The 20,777-nt window shown below is 41.7% G+C and overlaps 1 protein-coding gene across 4 annotated transcripts in view; it reads right to left on the reverse strand.

Annotated features, from left to right (window-relative positions):
• The window catches only part of MICU1 (mitochondrial calcium uptake 1), a 110,285-nt gene that overhangs the window by 67,265 nt on the left and 22,243 nt on the right, over positions 1-20,777 (reverse strand). For all 4 annotated transcript variants that reach the window (XM_062001166.1, XM_062001167.1, XM_062001164.1 and 1 more), the window contains 2 exons: positions 15,678-15,864; positions 9,026-9,188 (listed from right to left, as the gene is read on the reverse strand). In XM_062001166.1, the coding sequence (XP_061857150.1) occupies positions 9,026-9,188; positions 15,678-15,864 (350 nt within the window). The remainder of the gene's footprint in view (positions 1-9,025; positions 9,189-15,677; positions 15,865-20,777) is intronic.

Below are 20,777 nucleotides of genomic sequence, written 5' to 3' on the forward strand. Positions count from 1 at the left end.
TAACTGGAACTTTTTGTGTTCCAGCTTTTGTCCATTACTCCCTGTCCTATCAATGGGCACTACAGAAAAAAGTGTTGCCCTACCCCATTCACATACACCTTTTAAATACTTTTAAGTACTAATGAGGTCCTCTCTCAGTCTCCACTTCTCCAGGCTGTACTGCCCCAGATCTTGCAGCCTTTCCTCATATGAAAGATGTTCCCATCCCCTGATCATCTTGGTGACTCTGTGCTGGACTCTCTCCAGAAGTTCCCTGTCCGTCTTGAGTGGGGGAGCCCAGAACTGGACACAGGACTCCAGATGAGGCCTCACCAGGTCAGAGTAGAGGGGGAGCAGAACCTCCCTCGACCTGCTGGCCACACTCTTCTTGATGCATCCCAGGATGCCATTGGCCTTCTTGGCCACAAGGGCACATTGCTGGCTCATGTTACTATCAAACAGGACTCCCAGGTCTCTCTCTGCAGAGCTGCTTTCCAGCAAGTCAATCCCCAGCCTGTACTGGTGCATGGGGTTGTTCCTTTCCCAGATGCAGGACTCTGCACTTGTCCTTGTTGAACCTCATGAGGTTCCTCTCTGCCCAATTCTCAAGCCGGTCGAGATCCCACTGAATGGCAGCACAGCCTTCTGGGGAATCAGCCAGTCCTCCCAGTTTGGGGTCATCAGGGAACTTGTTGAGGGTACACTCTGTCCCCTCATCCAGGTCGTTGATGAAGACGTTGAACAAGACTGGCCCCAGAATCGATCCCTGTGGAACTCCACTGGCCACAGGCCTCCAACTTGATTCTGTGCCATTGATCACCACCCTCTGGGCTCTGTCATTCAGCCAGCTCTCGATCCACCTCACTGTCCACTCATCCAAGCCACACTGCCTGAGCTTTCTGATGAGGATGTTATGGAAGACGGTGTTAAAAGCCTTGCTGAAGTCAAGGTAGGTGACATCTGCTGCTCTCAGTAAGTATTATCACATCTAGAGGTGGGATTCATTTAATAAATGTGCTTATTTTACCAGAGACATGTTATTTGGTCAGAGTTTGCCTCTGACCATCCATCTGGATGCCGACTGCAAAACTGAGCTTAGCTTATGTCCATGTGTCATAATAAAGTCATTTCTCAATCACACCTCCTGTTCCCATGCCAGGAAATAGTGCTGCAAGACATATCCCTGACAGTCCGACATTATGCACATACTCACAGAAAGCTAAAGAAGGACATAGGCTAAAAATAGCAAGTGAAAGTATATCTTAATGGCACACATTCCCCCCCCACGCCAGCTGGACACTACTACTAGGAAAGCAAACAGGTTTCAAAGGAGACTCAAAATGAAAGGATGCTTGTGTAGATGAACAGTATGAAAAGATGAACTAAAAACTGTTTTTTGCACAGATTAAAGAAATCACGTATTTCTAAATAAGTATAACATGTATTTACAGAACAGATGTACACACAGAAGAGCCTATTAAAAACAGAGGTACCTAAAAAGGTAGAATACCAGGAAGAGGCTAGTATTATTAACCTTGTCCTTGGCATGAGGTGGGCAAGAGGAGGCAATGAGGGCATGACTAGAGGGGGCTAAAAAGCACCACAAGAGTTAAACAGCAATAAGCTACAATAATCGAGTCAGTGAAAGAAAAACACAGTGGCAAAATCAGGAGATTTGAACAGTACAGTAGTTTGCCTCCAGACTAGGGTTTGATCTAGTCTCATTTATCTAAGCAGAGATGTTCTGTTTCCATGTGTTTCCTTGATTGCCACAGTGTGTAAGAGAAAGACACAGAAAAATAAAGTATCTGGGTAACCTGAGACTATTCCTGTGAACCACAGAGCAATGGTCCTTGAGTTACATATAAGCTTTCTGTAACTGCATCCAAATCCTTCTGCCAGGTGTAGAAGCTGTCAGGTCTGTCCTCAGGCTCAAGAGGTCCAAGCATTTCATTATTTGTTGAAGAAACTGCTTACACCACTACAGTAGTTACAGAAATGTAGTTATCATTAGCCATATCATGTCATACCCTTCAACACAACCACATCTGACAAGAAGCAAATATGTAACTGTGCTTTATGTGTGTCGCAGAGATTGGGGAGAGACATTTAAGTGAAAAAGCAGCACAAAAATTTGTCACTTCTGCCACTGCCTTTTTTCAGGTCACTGTATCAGCATGCCCCAAAAGACAGTGCTGCCTATTGCAAGCACAAGCATATTGGTTCACTCCAGTGTTTTATGCTCATCCTTTCTCCCAGCCATGCACAGCAATATCCCTCCTGCTCTGCTGTATTAACTAAGCTGCAGGTTGAAGTCCCTCTATAAAACTCTCCCACCATAGCTCCTGACAGAATAAGCCAATTCAGAAGCTGAAAAGGGGCATTTATATGTTCAAGGCATATAGTTTTATTTGATACATTTTTTCTTTTTCCAATACAGTTTATTTTCTTTTTTTATGGATTTAGCTATGTGTTTTCCCCCAAGTCTTTAATCTCAAAAGTTGACAAAAGGAAACTGAGAATAGAGGGACTGTTGCCTGATGCCTATGTTGTTCTTTCTTTATGTTACATAAAAAAAAAAAAAACCACCCAAAGGCTTTTGGTCTAAGACATTACAATAGGAATTCAGCATCTGTGTAGGCTGGAAAGCTAAAGGAAATGCACAAATGAGGACAAACCACATCTGAACAAGGAGAGGAAAGAATGTTAGTTACTACATCTTTGTTATTCAAAAGACAGCATGGTAAGTTAAAGCTACCACAGGATAGTCTGTAAATGATATACTCATAAAACAAACAGCCCCTGGCTGGGCTATTGCTGACAAGCTGCAGGAACACAAGCTAATAGTCATGCTTAACAGTTAAAAAGAGCTTTTACATCTTTCATTGAAAAGCAGGAGCTGAAATATCATTCCCCCAGAAATGGATTAAAGGATTTGCTTCAAGAGAGATGGCAGTGAAATTCAGAAATTGTTCTGGAGGATATCTGGCTGCTTTATGAAGCTTTCCCCAGACTGAAGGCAGCACAATATGCACCACAGCTACTCCAGATTGCAAAGTGACCACCCAAGGCAGCTGGGCTTCAGCAGTTGCTTTTGCTTGAACAAACCCGGAGCTTTCACCATGACTTGCCCTAAAACACCCCTTTTATTTACACCAGCCGTGGTACATGAACCTCACTTTTCACACTATCAAAGGCCCTTCTAAAAAGATTACTCTGCTCTGCTGGTCAAGGGTTCTGCACTAACTGCTTGCTTTCAGAGGAGCCAAATGGTTACCTGTAACCATCTCCAAATTTGCTCATCATAGGCAGCTTGCTTGTAATCTTTATGTACCACTGTGTTGTACTTCAAATTCTGATACCTCCTAAAGTACTATCAGGGGACCAAAAGAAACAGCAGCACTATCATTATGCACCTAAGCAAGTAGCATCACTTACTTCAGATTAGACTGACACCACTTTCCCAGCAATACTAACAATACAGGCCTGCACATTTATTAACAGGATGGTACTCTCACACCACTCTAAAAATAAAAAAGTTTCAAAATAAATCAAAATGACTTAAACTCACTGTCTGCCACAATGGGGAAAAGAGTGTTCAAGAGGAGAGCAGTATTCTCTGCTTTTACTTCATTTTGGGCTGGGGAGGGTGTTTTAAGGGAGAAGGAATTGTTTATGTCCAGGAAAAAACCACAGAATAACCTGCTGTTACTCTTGTTCAGCTCTAATCAAACCTAAAGTCAAATGCTTATTATATTTATATTGATTACCAAAATATACATTCCACAGATTTAAAGCTTGACAAATATCACACTTGAAAAATATCTAAACAATTACTAAGCTCTTCATGTTATCCTGTAAAAAAAACCCAGTAGCCATGGGCAGTAGGTTATAGATTGCAGTTTTAAAAAAAATATTTAGCAAACGAGGTTCCAGAAGAAGGATGATATTATGCCAAGAAGATAGTGGACATCGATTAGAAACCATCATGATTTCCTTGGGGATGCCAGTATTTTTCCACCAATGGAAAAACATTTTCAGCTCCTTCCAGTCTCTGTATCCTTGTCAGATTTCTCACATCATTTGGATAACTTTACTTCTCATCTGCTTTTTTTCTTTCCCCTTGCCTGATGTGTAACATGGACTCTTTTTCGTGCAAGTTGATGAGCAAAAGAGTTAATTACTGAGACTGAAGATGAGCCTGTTAACCATGCAGGATATGTGCAATGTTATAAAAGGAGAAAATGCTGGACCAAATTTTTGCCCTTCAGAGCTGTAACTGAGCTTCAGATTTTTTTGTAGGAGTATTTTCCCCTGAATTTAAAATGTAATCTGTGAGCAAACAATGAGCTGCCTGAGATTTCTCAGGGGGAAATACTCTCAGGTTTCTGTTGAAATCCAGAACTGTTTTGTTAAAAAGAACTACTTTGCTCTCATCTATCCCCCCTCTCTTCTAACAGGCAATTTGGTCTCCCTACGAGATGTGCATCCATAACACACCTGCTCAGCCACACCACACTTCTATACTAGAAGTCCTAGTTATTTGTTTCTTCTGATGACCATTATGTAAGCATGCCAGTAGAGGCACCTCTTGCTTGCTCCTCCTTGGCTAGGTTCCTAAGGTCTCATATTGGGCGTTACAGGCTCCAGGATGATTCTTGTTTAAGAATGATGTATTTTCACAGAAAAAAAACTCCATCCCAGACCACAGCTATTCACTCTCCTGGTTCAGGACATAACCACTGACCTATTTCTCCCTCTCCCTCATCCTTGCCCTGAAGACCTTTCCAGCAGATGTATTTGAGGGAGAACACAAAAGTAAATCCCCATCAACAAACAATAAGGCAAATTCACCAACTCTATAGTTTCCTTCTGGGTCTTAAATATCCCAGTTGAACAATTGGCATAACTTTAGGGATCTGTACAAGTTTAATGAGGCCTCCTCCTCCCCATCAGACCAGCTGAGTGCTTTTCACAGCTCATGACTGCTGGTTCTACAGAAGATCAGATCTATATTTAACCAACTTAAATCAAAAGAACAAATAATCACTCAGGCATTGCCACAATCCACACAACAGCTTGTGCTCAGTCGCTCATGAGGTCCAGACACAAAAACCAAAGCAACACTCAAACTATAGAGTCTGATCATGTCACCAGACATGAGCTCCATCCTTCACAGCTCCTCTCCTCCAACGCTGTCCTGTGTGCAAAGACTGCAGAGGTACAGTTGCTGCTTCTGGTTAGCTTTGACAGTATGTTTATGGTTTCTTGCAGAAAAAAACAACAAAAAGAAAAGCCTTCCAAGGCATTGTCACGATTTCAGAGATTTGAGCTGCTGTAGAACATAACGGATCTAGAAAGGTGTCTTTAATGTGGCAGGAGTTTGGCTTAACCAGGGAGGTTAACATGGGGATGGAAGAACAAGACTGGTTTGGGTATGAGTTGTCTTCATTACAACATGCTGTGATGAGAGAAGAAACCTTTTTTAACTCGTTCAATCCTTATTGCAAAGACCAAAAAACCTGTTACTGGCCAAGAATGTCATAGCTCCTTTTTAGTCCAGGATGCCTCAAAATATTCACTTTCTCCAAGACAATAATCAATTCAGAGAGGAAACAGAAATAGAGAGAGCTTGGACACTAGGAAAAAGAGGACTAGGCAGCTCATCACTATGCAGGTCCAAGCACTTGGAAACATTTATGCAGGCCAACAGCTACATAGAATTACAGAGAATGTGTCAGCAAGAACGTGCAAACATCAGGTTTTTGCAAAACCTCACCCTCCCCACTAAAGACCAAAATGTAATATTTTCAGTTGGTTTTGGGCTGGGATATTAAGCAAGCTCCAGGTATGAAGCAACTATCCCCGGTTATCCAGTCTTGGAGCCAAGCAACCTCTCAGTTACCAGAGGATGTGGGAGGAAAAAAAAAACAACACAGGACTGCAGGGAGCAGCTATCACTGCCCACGCTTCTGTTGGTGCTTGGACTTTCCAGATAGCATATAAAGACATAATTTTAATTTTTTTTTAAAGCAGCTTCCAAGTTAAATGCCATTCTTTGGCTTATTCTGAAAGATACTTTCAAGCTCAGCAAGAGTGTACTACACCTTAAGCACATCTTGTCTACTTGGAAAACTACAGTAGAAAGTTTTATTGAAGCATTAAGAGAAAGCAATCTACAGGAGCTAATGAATTGGCATTCATTTTCTTCAGGCCAGTAAAACACAGTCTAGAATTAAGTTGACACTATTGACAATAAATCAGACTTTCCCCTATGTAATCCATAAAAATGAATCAGGCATAGGATACCTTGCAGTAGATTAGTAGTTTAAAAATAAATACCACAGGGACTCAGATGCCTCATCACTTAATATCACTTACATTCCACAGCATTTTCTCTCCATAAAATAGAAGATACATTAAGAAGTTAGTGAAATTATGACTGGCAGCTTGAGCATACAGAGCATCCCCTGCCTTCCTCATGCCTCAGACTGCTTATGCAGGACTGTATTCATTCACAGGACCAAGAAGTGACTGCTTTGCATCACAAATCTATCCACAAATACCACTCATGGGGAACCTTGGTGTCAGTGGGACTGCAGAAAGCAATTTGTATGTCAGTTCAAGCGTTGACCTACCTAACTATCAGAATTACAGTGGGCTACATCCAAAAGAGGACTCAGGGATGAAGGCAGGATGCTCTAGTCCTGGTGGAAGGCACACCCAAGTCATGACTAAGATAGAAAGCAGCCCTGGCATTTCCCTAGTCATCTGTAATCTAGATTATCATGTGAGTCAGAAGAACCAAATAGATGTAAGGTACAGAAACAAACCTGCCAGCAGGTAGCAGTCTTTGTCCTACTGTAACTTCTGCGTTTTAAATCAGATCTTTTTTTTTATTTATTTACTACTGGCTTTTGGGAACAAGGGTTTGGCTGGTTTGACTTTACTCTAGCATTATGTGTTTTTACATTTCTACTGTTGCTTATGTATTAAACCTCCATTTACTGTGATAGCCACGGTATACAGCGTTCACAGGGAGTGCCCATCCCTGCAGCAGCTTTGTCTAGAAGCAAGTCCATACCAGTAACTGTCCTCAGAACAAAGATTCAAACCTATGAGATATAAGATGCTCATGCTCTTGCTTTGCCTGCTGATGGGCAGTCAAAGCTCAATTTCCATCTCATTCCACTTTCCAAGAGCACCTGTAAGTCTGACTACGGCAATTTGCTTCCCTTACAGGCTGCTTCGTGTCACTGACTGGTAGCATTTAAAGGTACTTAAATGGCCCCATGAAGCCTGTTACTGCCTTTAAGAATCTCACCCAGCCAAGATAGTAATAATTCCATCTGAAAGTTAGTGGCTATAACTGACAAATTATTTCCCATTAGTCACCTTCTTGTCTCCAAAGTAGGTGTTTTCTTGAGCCCTCTCCCACCTGTCATCTGTGTCCACTTTAAGATGCACCAAGCATCTATTACTGCTTGCAAGAAGTAAGAGAGAATCAGATGTGATGAAATTAAACATAGAATGTTTTCTATTTTTAAGCTGGTTGACAAACAGAAAAAAAAATACTTGCATGGGAAAATCCACACTCAAGTAGCTGCTACGACATTTCAAATTACAAATCAAGGAGCTTTAGGTAGGTAAGATGGTAACAGTCTCAGCATTTATGAACATTAGCTTCTGTTTATTGCCCAAACTACTTCACTGAAGATGAAACCATGTAATTCATACATAAACTACAGCCATTTTCAGGACCTGATGAAAACCTAAACATCAATTCACCTACATAGTTTTAATATTAATCCCAGGATTTTTTTTTCTTCTCTCGCACACATTATATATTGTTTTCTAAGCACAAGTGTACATGGTATTTATTTAGCAGCTGTCACATAAGGTATTAAAATAGATTGACATAAATCTCAGTCTCAAAAAGTTAACATTTCAGGGCTGAAGTTCTTCATTAGTGCCTGCAGAGAGGATTTTTAATTTGAACATAAGTCTGTTTCAATCTTTGAGCTACACTGTGGGAGACCAAGAAACCTGATTTTGTATGTCTCACCAAAAAAAACAATCTCCTACACAACAGAAGATAGGAAAAATTCTCCTGCCACCCCACAAGAAATAACCACTCACCAAATGCTCAGGACACAGCTTTCCTGCTGCATCTGCTCTCCTTCCTGTTGCATGACAAACCCCCACTGGCACCATACTTGATGTGCTTCCCTGCAATCCAGAGACAACTTGAAGCCAGCAGATATGAGCCTCACCTTGGCCAGCAGCATCACAGCTCAGTCGGGCCTGGACACCTTTGTTTCTAAGGTTTTCCTTGCCAAAATGATCTCCTTTTGAAAGTTCATGAACAGTTCTTAAAATGTTTCAGTTGAAGACAATATTTCACTAGCCAATACACAAGAATGTAATCCCATCTGTTGTTCAAGGACTCAAACCAACATCTACTATGCTGCAATAGGATTACAGGCAATGTGGAAGAGATTAGGTTAATTTAGGGTTTAGAGTATGGAGATGGTATAGCATCAGGATGTATATAGCTTTATAGCTCTACCAATCCCAGGTTAAGACCTCTCAAGAAACATCCCACCACTATCACTTCTGAATCTGGATGATCATTGGTCCTCAGCGGCACCATGCTGCTGTCTGTCAGCCAGGTTCAAGCCACCACAGATACATTGCAGCCTCTTTTGGAGAGATCAGTGTGGCTTCTGCATGGCTCAATGCTAGCTTTCTGCCTTGCTCCTGCATTTCATAACATCTCTGTTCTCCTTCTGCACATTGTTGCACTGCCATAACACAAGGGTTGAGAGCATCACTTGCTTTGACTGTGGCAGCATCCTAATCAGTTTACAGCATTCTAATCACTCAGTAACCCTTCTTTTGTGCTGTACCTCTCAACATAGCGAGAGCAATACCTGACAATGTCACTGTTTGATGGAAGTTTCAAGATCAGGTAAGTAGAAACTGAATAGGTTATTCCCCTTGGCTGTTAGTTCCTCCTATTACTACACCCACACACATCACTTACTTTCTGGTTGTTTTTCATTAGGCGTTATCGATCTCACAAAATCCTGTGGTGTCATAAAAACCTCTGATTCACCATGTTCGTTTATGACTTTCAAAGTGGCGAAGTATCTGAAGATTTTGTCTGGTGTGGAGTAGGCTCTGATCCTGTTCTCATATTCCATCACCTGGAAATGCAATTTAATCAGCATTAGATGTGCACGGTTCCTGCCCCAAAACCTACATTAGCAAACACCCTTAGTCAAAGAACACTAGGTTGGAAGGGATCTCAAGGATCATCTGATCCAACCTTCCTTGGCAAAAGCACAGCCTAGACAAGATGGCCCAGCACCCTGTCCAGTCAAATCTGTCCAGTGCAGGAAGGCTGAAAGGTTTTGCCCCAGGACAAGGAAGTTGTGTGCAGCAATGCAACATCTGAAAGAAATAATGCTAAAAGTGTCAAAACTCCTATTTTCAGCCTTTGAGCACCCAGATAGACTAGAAGTATCAGTTCCTGATGTCCCAGAATGAAAAGCAAATGCTAAGAGTCTTCACTATTGTAAATTTTGAATCTCCATGATGTGAAAGGAAAAACAAATTAACAAAATCCTTGAAGGTACATTTAAACATCAACATAAGGAAAAGCACTAGCATCATATTTGTGAATCTAAAGCACCTCAACATTTTAGCCACAATGTTGAAGGGTCTAATCTGTGAATAATAAATGAAGTAAAAAAAAAAAAAAAGTCTGGGAGAGCTGGAAGAGACCTTCACATTCAAGTTGAGTCTTGGAAAAAACTACTTGGAGTTGCAGCTGGTTGCTCAGTCACCCAACCACATTTTTTCTTCTTTTCCTATCACATTGGCAAAACTCTGCAGAAACCTTCTTCACTCAGTCCCCTTCTCCCCACCAGTCTGCCACTTGGTAACTCTGCCAGCAGTGATCATTTTTTTTTTTTTTACCTAGAACTGTTTTCCCCAACACACAGCTGGAATTAATCTAAGAGAACAGAAAGCTTTTATAAACAAAATCACAACAGAAGGCCACACGGGAGGAAAAAGGCACAAAGACCTATGCTTCATTATGTGTTAGAGCACAAAACTTTCCTTCTTAGTTCAGCTTTTTATTCCTGCATTATACATTTAACAGTCCATCATGTACTTGAAACCTTCAGTATTCCTGGCCAAGAGCCACAGCATAAAAAAACCAAACTCCAACCAATGATCTGCTGGAAGAGAACAGGGAAGATCAAGGCTACTGCCAAGGCAGCTGTAGATCATTTATGAGTTTGGTCCTGTGTCAGCCTTGTCCTTCAACTTTACTTCTCCACCCTGATGTTTATCAGACAGAAAACACCCTGTCTAGCTTTTTGTATTTCTAGGATAAAGCAAGCTTTTAATGGCCCAAGTCAGGTTTTGTTAAAGCAACTAGGGGAAAGCAAAGCCTCTCTCCTCTACATCTGTTCCAGCTCAGATCTCCAGCAAATGCAGCCAGAGATGACGTTATCTATGACGCTTTTGTACAATTCAGAAATGTCTTTGCATCAGCCACTACCATCAGCTCTCTTTCCTGCAGCGAAGAAAATTTTTATCCCTAGTCCCTTTTCCTACTAGCCTTTGGACTTAGAATCAACAAACCTAATCCTTCCTTTACTGCTTCTGTCCACAAAGTCTTCTAGAGAAAAGGGCACAAAATCAAGAGTAATTGCTTTATTGCAAAGTTACAAGCTGTTGTCTATCAGCCCAACTTAAGCAAATGCCAACACATGCTTTCCCAGCTCTTTCCAGCTGCCAAACTGCACGTCTTAGTCTACGAGACCCATCCAGTAGGAGTAACTTGTTATGCCAAAGTAATCTTTTGACTTGTGACTGCAGGTCCACCTCTCATCCTTTCCTGTAGCATGACTTGATCTTGGGAATAACACCCTACTCAACTTTGTCAGCCAAAAATATAGTTACTTTGGTGTATGAAAACTAAAACCAGCTGCAGTGTCAAGTCCAGGACTAGCGCCAAGAGCAGAGGTCACAAACCATGACCAGAAGCTCCATCCATGACCTTTTGACCCTTTCAACATAGCCTGCTTACTAGCTAAAGCACTCAGCTGCCTGAGACTTTACATGACTCCTGATTTTCCAAGCCTATGAAAGAAAATCTCTTGAAAGGCACTATCAAATACTTTCCTTTAACTCAGCTAAGCCAGTGATCTTCAAGGCCTCTACTTCATTGATATTAAGCAGTCTACATTTGCTTTGACTTTGGGCACAGCAATTTTCCCACACCCCATCCATATCATCCACGCTGCACCCTCAAGTCCATCATAGTCATTGCTTGCAACAGAAGTGTCCACTTACTATATGGTCCTTGGCTAGATCATTTGCAATCCTGCCTTCTCCCCACATGTACTGCAAAATGGAAAGATTCCTCAGATGACTGCCAGTCACTCATGAGGATGCAATTTTGAATACATGGCTTTAGAGCAAGAAGGGCCAGTCTGTTGCTTTAAAGCCACATATGGCTCCCAAAGCAACATGGCATGGCTCCCAAAAGTCTAACACACAGGCTAAAAAAAGGTCTCCATTCTCAGCATGCAGCACAACAACTCTGCATAGATGTGCAAACCCAGAGGTTTGTCCCATGCAGTCTATGGTTTCATGTGGCATATATAAACGGTTTTGGGCTTCCCCTCCCTCCAACAAAAGCAGCTGAATGCCTTTACAAAAATAGGGCCTAAGTGTGGAGCAGGTGGAGAGCTGACTATCTCATTTTGCATTAGGTTTCAGGGCAGCATCAGGCAGCAAAGGAGGAAATTTTTAATGACTGTCATCTTTTGATGCAAAGTTTGACACATCTGGCCCCAAAGAGCAGAGCTGACCTGACATCTCCATGTAAGCTCAAAGCAGTCCCTTTAAACCCACTACAGTATGAGAAATGGGCTTTACCTTTAAAGTGATTTCAGTTTCAGATCCAAAAGGGAATGTGATTATGTACAGCAACCTAAAGTTTCATGGGAAGCTACTGTCAGTTTTGATTACCTGCATCCTTCTGAGTTCCAGCAATCAGCTGTGACACACACAAAACAACATTTTCAAGACAAATACATTTCTGGAAAAATATGACGAACAACAGTTTTGAATAACAATCTAGAACAAGAAAGTAGAATCTAAGATGCTTATTTGCTATCTCCCAGGATGCTTTCATCACAATCGAACTCACACTTATTCCTCAAATTTCCCTACAAGAGGTGAGCAAATGCAGCAGCACTTACTGCCTTTCGTCCGCAGTTGAACTCACAATTACTTCATCTTCATTAACATGATCTCACCAGCTGGCAAAAACTAACAAATACGCTACAATCCATCCCTCTGCTGGACTGAACATGAAGTCAGGCCAAGAAGGGAACAGCCAAGACACTGGAAGTGGGAACAACTCACTACTCAAGACTGGGTGCTAAACATCAAGTGGACAATGAGTGCCCTGATCTCACTATACAAATCTGGAGATAAACGTGTGTGTGTATTCATTTAGGCATACACCCACTGCTTGTGAGGTTTTTTGACACTATTTAAAAACAATCTGGAAATGAAATCAATCCCAAGTAAGTCCCTCCTCCCCTGAGCTTTCACCTATGAAATACCCCACAATATTTCCCTGGTAAAGCATACACTCAGGGCGCTGCCTTCCCCAAGTAGGCACCAGTCCTTGATGCAGTGCAGATGAGCCAAAAATTCTCATCCTACCCCAGGACTGAGGCCTCCAGAAAGATTATGTGACCAAAAGGATAAAAAACCCCTTCTTAGCATCTATTAATAGTGTATGTACTAGAGGAGAAAGATGATCAAGTAATCCCCATTGTTGTACAAGAGCAAAGCAGCTGTTGAGACAAACAAGGTTTATGCTAAGCCTCAGGTTAAGAGGAACAAAAAAAGAAGATAAATCCTTTGTAGTCATGAAAATAAAGCTCCAAATTAACATCTCTGTTGACTACCAGAGCATCACCAGAGTCTCCCCGACCATGCAACAGCATGCATGTATCTTAAGCAGGGTAAATTAATTAGGATTTTTTTTTTGGCTTTCCTACTGCAACCCACAGCAAAATGAAGTCTCAGCACGCACGATGGATGCTCCTGAGGCAGTGTACCTGCAGGACCCAGCAAATGCTGCAAGTAAATGCTTTTAGCAAGTTCATTACCACATCTCAGCCCACTCATGTCACATATTACTGCTCATTAACCTTCAAACTGCAGAAGCACTCAAGTCCTTTTCTGCCTTATACAGTCAGGACCAATACATTTCACAGCCTGCAAGACAACATGTGCCCAGAGTTCATCCACACACACAATTAGCCCCAGCATATGAGTGATTTACATTTCAACTTCCTCTTCATTGAATCACTACCTAAAATAGCAATGTCAAGTCTAATTTATTATTTCACCACTAATCATCAACTTCATTAAATGCAATACTGGGATAACAAACAAGTGTTAAACACTTTAATTTAAACTTGATTTTTTTCTCAAGGAAAATGCCACACTAATTTTAATTAATTATGGGAAAAGAGGGAAAGAATTTTTACTGAGGTGGCTGTTTGTTTTATTAAAAAACACATAAAAGAGTCAGGAATTTTGTAAGTGGCACACAACCCAGGGGAACAGCTCATCCTGGGTGCAGCCCTGATTTTGAATCAAGAGTAGGGGCACACCTTCCTCTGTCATCCGAGCCGGAAATATTCAAACATACCTCCCGAGATGACTCACTTGGGCAACCACTGATCAAACACCAAGCCCACAACAGAGCTACCCAAACAAAACCACAGAACTTGGCACCTGGGAGACTAACAGTTAGATCCTACATTAAACAAAGCAAAAGCAACCCTGGGACTCAGGTCACAGACTTTACATTCCATCTTAAGGCTGGAGAGAAAAGGGCTTAACGGTGACAAAAACATGGCAAGGTCTGCATTACACAGTGCTCTCACCACTGGAGTCAAGCGTCATAGGAGGAAGGAAGGCTGTGGACAGAGAAAGGATCCAGGCTCCATTTCTTTCCCATTGGAACTCTTGGGTGAGCTCCCTGCCTGGCTCATGTCTTATATGGAAAGCATGGCCACACTCCTTCCTGCCCAGTATGGAAAGGAAAGAGTTGGTCAGCGTAGGCACGTTCCCTAACAACTGGAAGAGAAATCCCTGCTCGCAAATAAACATTCTCTGGCTTCCCTGGCCAGAAGCAAACAGCCATGTATGACAAAACCCAATCATTCCATTTGCTGTACCAACAAATGTTCTTTTTAAAAAGCAAGAGTATGGATGAAGGTTGATAGTTTCTCTGCTCTTTGCAACCTGCCTCCATCTGCTGACGCTGGAAAAAAATAGCCTGCTTTTGTTTGAGTGGTACTGGCAAGAGTCAAAGATTCGCTGAAACTGTCAGAGTACCTGACAGACAATTGCCAAGAAAATTAGTAGAAGCTGAGAACCCATATTCCTGGACAATTCTGAGTATCTCAGCACAGTATCTTACAACATAACTTCACTTAGCTGCCATCAGTGTGTCACAACAGAGTCTGAAGCTCCAAATACCACAAGGCATTGAAATTTCAAGTTGCATAATCTACTCTAACCAAGAACACAGGATGATTCAGCAACTTGAAATGAAAGAGCTCTTATTTTTTTACGAAAAGCTGTTAGGCCACTATATATGACCATCCACAATTAAACAGCTAACGAGATGCAGCCTCCAGGATACAGACTTAAAAATAATTATCAGAAGCAAATCATACATAAAGGAATTGTGAAGAGCATTTACTCCTGTTGTCTTTGGCACTGCAAAGATATTAAATCATCAAACACAAGCCAATAAAACTGACATCCAGACAGCTTTAAAAAATAAAATACTGCTGTCTGCCAACTCTCAGTTACAGGACTCTCCATCAGACCAAATCATACATCTTGTAACACCCAGTGGTTACAGATAGTACCAAACAACTTGTTAGACAGTTCTGAGGCGCCCAAAGCTCTCAGGATTGCCCAACAGTCACAAGTTTAGAAGGTAGTTCATTACTCAAACCTTCCTCCTCTTGAAAGTGTTTCTCGTATGAAAACTACATAGTCATAAGTATCAAAACAGAGACATGACTAACCATGAATAGGGAGCAAAGCTCCACTTCAACAATTACATTTACATGGAGTAATTAAAAGTATGCCTTTCCTGTAACCCTCCCTTCCACATTCACCCTCTGTTTCCTACATACGTCATGTATGTGCACAGGCAAACAGATGACTCAGACACATGTACCCTAGATGGTTTTAAATATTTTGCACCAATTCCCTACCCTGCATGCACCATCTTAACAGTCAACAAGGCAGGAGCCTTGATTTCTCAGCAAGTAATTTCTAGTACAACCAACTAGAGATGAGGGAAAAAAGGGTCTCCATTTCAGAGGATGAGTGTACTGTGCTTTCCAAATGAACAAGTTTCAAGCTAAAGACACTCTAGGTACCGTATCAAATAAGTAGGTTCCCAAAACACTGAGTTTTCTCAGCAAAAATCAAGAAAAGCACAGAGCAAAAGCCAGACGCTATACAAACACTGTATGACAATCTGAGTAAGATATTCTGCAAGTTTTGTTCCTTTTTCCTCTACAGGTCAACAGACAAAGGTGTAATACACCCTAGTTTGGTACCTTACGGTCCCTGAACCCAGAACGCTTTTTCTTCTTCCCTTCCGGCTGAGCTTCCTCTTCATCGCCCGATGCAACGGCCTTCCTGCCCTCACTGCTGCTGCTCTCCTCCTCCTCCTCGTGCTTCGCCTTCTCACTTGGCTCTGTCCTTGGATCATGTTTTACAGAGGAAGAGTCTTCTGCATAAGCTCTGTACAAGGGAAAAGGCAAATACTGTTTTAGGAAATTATTGAAAGGAGTGCTAAAACTAGATTGCCCTGCAAGGCTCTCCCTGAACAAAATACTCCTTACAACTCAGCATGGAGGACTGCAAAGCAGAAACAAATAAATATTCAGTCTCCTTGGAATATTGTGTGCTTTTCCCTGCTGTAATCAAATTCCTCCCCTCTCAAACCCAAGCTAATAACCACAGTAAGTTTTCCCAGTCCAGTACGTCAGAGCAAATCACTCAATGAATCATTGTGTACCCTTTCTCAAAAAGTACACTAGCAAGTAAGATTGGGAAGGGCATACCATACCTCCTCTAGTGCTAAATTCCACACCAACTTCCCCTTTTATAAAAAGATTTATAGTAATGTGTTTTACCATCAGCACTGCAGGACTCAGAAAGAACAGCCTCTTTGTTTCAGCTCAACTGATTTATTTTCTATCTCCAGCAGGTGACAGGCTGTTTTATTTCCCTCTTCCACCAACGACTCCTCTAAACTCCTGTGCTAGAGGATTTCTGACAACAAAAACTGGAGTTGTTTATCCTCAAGCTGGAAATACAACTCTGGTAGAGCAATGGACTCCTCTTCCCTTGCTGTTCAAATACAAAGACCTTCAGTGACCCTATTTGTGGACCAAGACTCAATATTCGAAATCACGCAGCCCAGCACAACTTAAAGAATTGTAACTGGCAATAGGGTGGTTACATCAGAAACAGGATAAATCCACAAGTCAAACAATGCTATGGCTTCTCTATACTTCACTTACAAAGCAGTTTATATACCCAGACAGAGTTCAGACCAGGTTAACATCAGTGAAATTACAATATCTAAGGATATACTAACAGGTCACAAGCAACAAAGTAAATAGTTTGACAACTTTTTTTTTTTTTTTCCTAAAGGACTCAAATAGCTCAGGCAAATATCCTAGTTTGCCTGTAACTGAAAGGAAGCTGCCTTTACTTTGCATTCCTGGTGACTTATTTTGGGGTATAGGCTACCACACAGTTAGGTGCCTCTCAATAGCCAACAGCCTTCAGATGAAGGCTAGTACTTTGGTACTCCCTGCAACTACAAACATGGCCATTTACAGCTGCATGAGTTTATTCAAAACAGGTTGCCTTGGGAGAAAAAAGTCAAAAACAAAAACAGACCAAGATTTTTGAAGTCTCCCAAGCTCTAAGCAAAAAGCTTTCCTGGAAAACACAGATGTGGTATGTAAAATCAACAGAGAAGAGTCTGTGCCTGTCTCCCCAGCAATAAATTGTTTTGCAGCAACCTCAGTGCATTATCTTGAAGAAGAAGAAATGAGGTAGGTGCTCCCTCAATTAATTTAAATGCTACCAAAATAAAAGTCAAGTCACTACTTAGCAGCATCCAATAATTCACTAACAGTCATATCACAGGACAGATGGAGAAGGGCTAAACAACTCAAATCCTTCCACAGTACCAGTGGGAAGCAAATACTTTATTATTCTGGAATAACCTTCCAAAGAACATAAGAAAGGAGTTAATTGTGATGAAAGCAAATTAATTTTTCTTCATATTGTGACAACTACAGCTAAGTTCCCAAAGCACTTGAACAACTGTCACTATGGCTGGGTTAAAGCATTTCAGAGGTTTGTAGCCCACACTGGGACAGAATACAACTCCATGGTAAGTGTTCGATTTAATAGAACACACAAGTGCTTGGTGAAGAGCAGTACTAATTGTGCTTTTTCATGCAAAATGGAGTCTAACATGCCATCCCTTCAGTTCTGAAAAGGTCTTGAGTCTTTATTTGCCAATATAATTTTCTAAGCCTTATAGCAAAGCACCATCTTTAAGACCTCCACTGATCCAAACTTTCAGAGACGAAGTCCAAACCTGAGTTCTCAACAAGCACCTTAAATAGAGAAATTATTTCTCCAGAAAACCCAGACAGTTGATCTGTCTCTTGAAGCATGAAGTCCACACTAGCATCTCTCCTGAAGCCTTTCCTAGAAGTTTAATCAGCACCGGCACATGGCTGTGGCATTGTGGTTTTAGCTGATAGGTGGTTTGCTAGAATAAGCTGTTGTCAGTTGAGGCTACACCAGCAGTGCAGACAAGGAAAGCCCTTGTGTAGGAAGAACACCAGTCTTAAGCAACTCAGAGAATCTCTTGGGAAAAAGTTCTGGGGACAGAAAAGCAGGAGAAAAATCGATGGCTGGTTTTACACAATCAAGCTACTCCATATTAAACATGCCACAGAATAGCTGCGTCAGTAAAGATTTGCTCCTGTAATGCTTGACTGACAGCTAGTGAACCAGGGAAAGGACAGATGAAATTCCAAATCAAACATTTTCAGCAAATCCTACGCATTCCTTCAATCCATCACACTGTCAAGTCAGTTGGCTACAGTGATACAGACGTAGGCTGTTTGAATACCGTCATCGTTTTTCCCTCCTTGAGTTTACCCAGGTAATTAACTCTGCTCTACAGTTAGATCACCATCCCAGCACACAAGCAAAATGAGCTATGACCATAAAAATAGAGTTTGCAGTTTACATCTCCAGTAAGGTTTTAAACAGTACCTGCTATTCCTCACCTCCAGGACACAGTCCCAACTATTCACTGTACGATCTGCTATCTAGGTACTTCTACTACTCTGTATTTTACATCCTGTACAACCATCCTCTGTTGAAATCCTTGGCTTACAACAACTGCAACTTCCATATCACGTCCACACAAAGACATCTTTCAATGCAGATGTACGTCTGGAAAAACCCAATAGCTCCAGAAATATCCACTCTGCTCGTCTGCCACCAGCAAGTGAAGATTCTCTGTCTTCTTTCTTCTTTTTTTTGAGACTGACTTACCAAAGGCATGCTTGTTCTACAGCTTCCGCACAAAAAGGAAATGAAAATACAAAGACTACCTTCACCGTGTGCCAAGACTATATTCCACTCTCTCTCCACAGAGCATGCCTGCCCTGGACCCAGTCACTATGTTTCAACCCTCCTGGTTTCTTCAGGGCTGTCCTCTCAGTGAATGGAATTTGAGGCAGAGACTGATATTTCCAACCTACTTACTAATATCTTCTTTTAATCCTTGGAGAAAGTCAAACATCAAACGTAGGATTAGGTTCATCATCCCCAAAGAAACCACCTAGCTACCATAGAGGACTACTTAGTGCTAAGTTCTCAGTGATCAAATCATTATTTGAGGAAGCCAGACCCATGCAATCATAGGATACACACGCATGAAGGATCCTGGGCCTCACCAGACACTGGCATGATACTCCACAGTTGCAGGTCTTCCTACTAGAAAAATCACAATCCCTCACTTACACAGAAGCAGAACAGTGTGAACAGTAAAATAAGGATGCTTTGCGCCAGAGAACAACGCTCCGTTATTCTGATCTTGAAGCCATTACAGAAGTACTTTGGTATCAGATGCTACTTCAGAAAGAAATGTAGGAGATCTAACAAGAAGTTGGGTACCCAGGAGTCAGTAAGGATATTGCCACCAAACAAGAAGCAGAAGAAAACCTGCCTGACAGATATATTCTTCAGTTGACTAGAGTTGCCACTCTCTCCATATGTAAACACCTGGAGACATCCAAGGGAGGTTTAAAAGCCACTAAAAATTTCAGGCTTTTATACTGAAATGAAAGCAAACTTGGACACAACATTCATAAAAATAGGCAACCACCAAGGATCAGGAGTACTTTCAAGTGAGGAGCTCTGTCTCATCCTCTGCTTGACAATATTCAGTGACTTAGTTAGCTGAAACTTTACCAAGCTATTAACCAGAAATTATGAAGATACACAGCCCAATTTTTCAGGACGTCTTCTCACTCACAGAACTTTTTACTACTTTGCTTCCTTCCTCATATTTTACACTGCTTAACACTGACGAAAATTAGCACAAAGGATTTGTGGCAAGAACTGCAATGAATATACCAAAATTAAGACAGACTCCAGAAAGGAACATGAACAATCAGACATAGACAGCTCTGGATACCAGCCATAGCCTAGAATAGGTCTAAGAACTGAAAGAGACAGCAGTGTAGTCCACAAGATGTGCACATTCTCCCTTCCACCCCAGCCAGCAGCAGGAACATCTCCCCAGAAAGCATCTTCCGCTACTGACAATGCACTCCAAAAAAGAGCCAGTCCAACCAGAGCAGATCCAACACAGAGGAGTAGGAATGGTTAAGAGTCCAGAACACCCTGTGTGGAAAAACTAACCTAAACAAGTCAGATTGGTAAAAGAAAGATGGAAAAAGAGGAAGGTGATATAACAGCAATATAAGAGAGTTACAAGCCAGGAAAAGACGTCTGTGCATGGACACATATGCATCCACAGAAAACGTTAAATGTTAAAGAGAGGGGAACACTGGAATGAGCTGCTGGAGAGGATTTATTCCATCATTGCTCTCTCCATTGCCAGCAAATTGCTAAAAATAGGTGAGACAGTTGCCTGTCAGGACTAACGGAGGCACCGAGCCCTGCCTTGGCAGATCACTAGCTGATTTCTCACACTCTCCCCCACTCTCCTCTGTCACAGCCCACTTTAGGTACTTGCACGTGGGCGCAGACAGACAGGCCAGAGCATGAGGACCTCTGCTTCAAGCCCTTTGGAGGGGACTTCTCCAAAGAAGATAAGCTTAGTGGGTTTTGGGCCAGTCTCACCAGCTAAATTTGATCATGCAGAATAACATGTCACTCCTTTCAAGACGAATCCCTGATAGTCTGCACAGGAACACAAGTGCTTCATGAAGGCCATCATCCCTAATGACCCATGTTGGAGGCATCATATCCTAATATGCTCACAAACTATAAACCTCTTAATCCAGGAGACGCTTGCTTACGTTTCCAAAGAGAGTTCATCCTGAGTAGAGCACAGGACCATACCCCCTAACAAATGCATG

The sequence above is a fragment of the Colius striatus genome, chromosome 8 (assembly GCF_028858725.1).
Source record: "Colius striatus isolate bColStr4 chromosome 8, bColStr4.1.hap1, whole genome shotgun sequence".
Classification (NCBI taxonomy): Eukaryota; Metazoa; Chordata; class Aves; order Coliiformes; family Coliidae; genus Colius; species Colius striatus.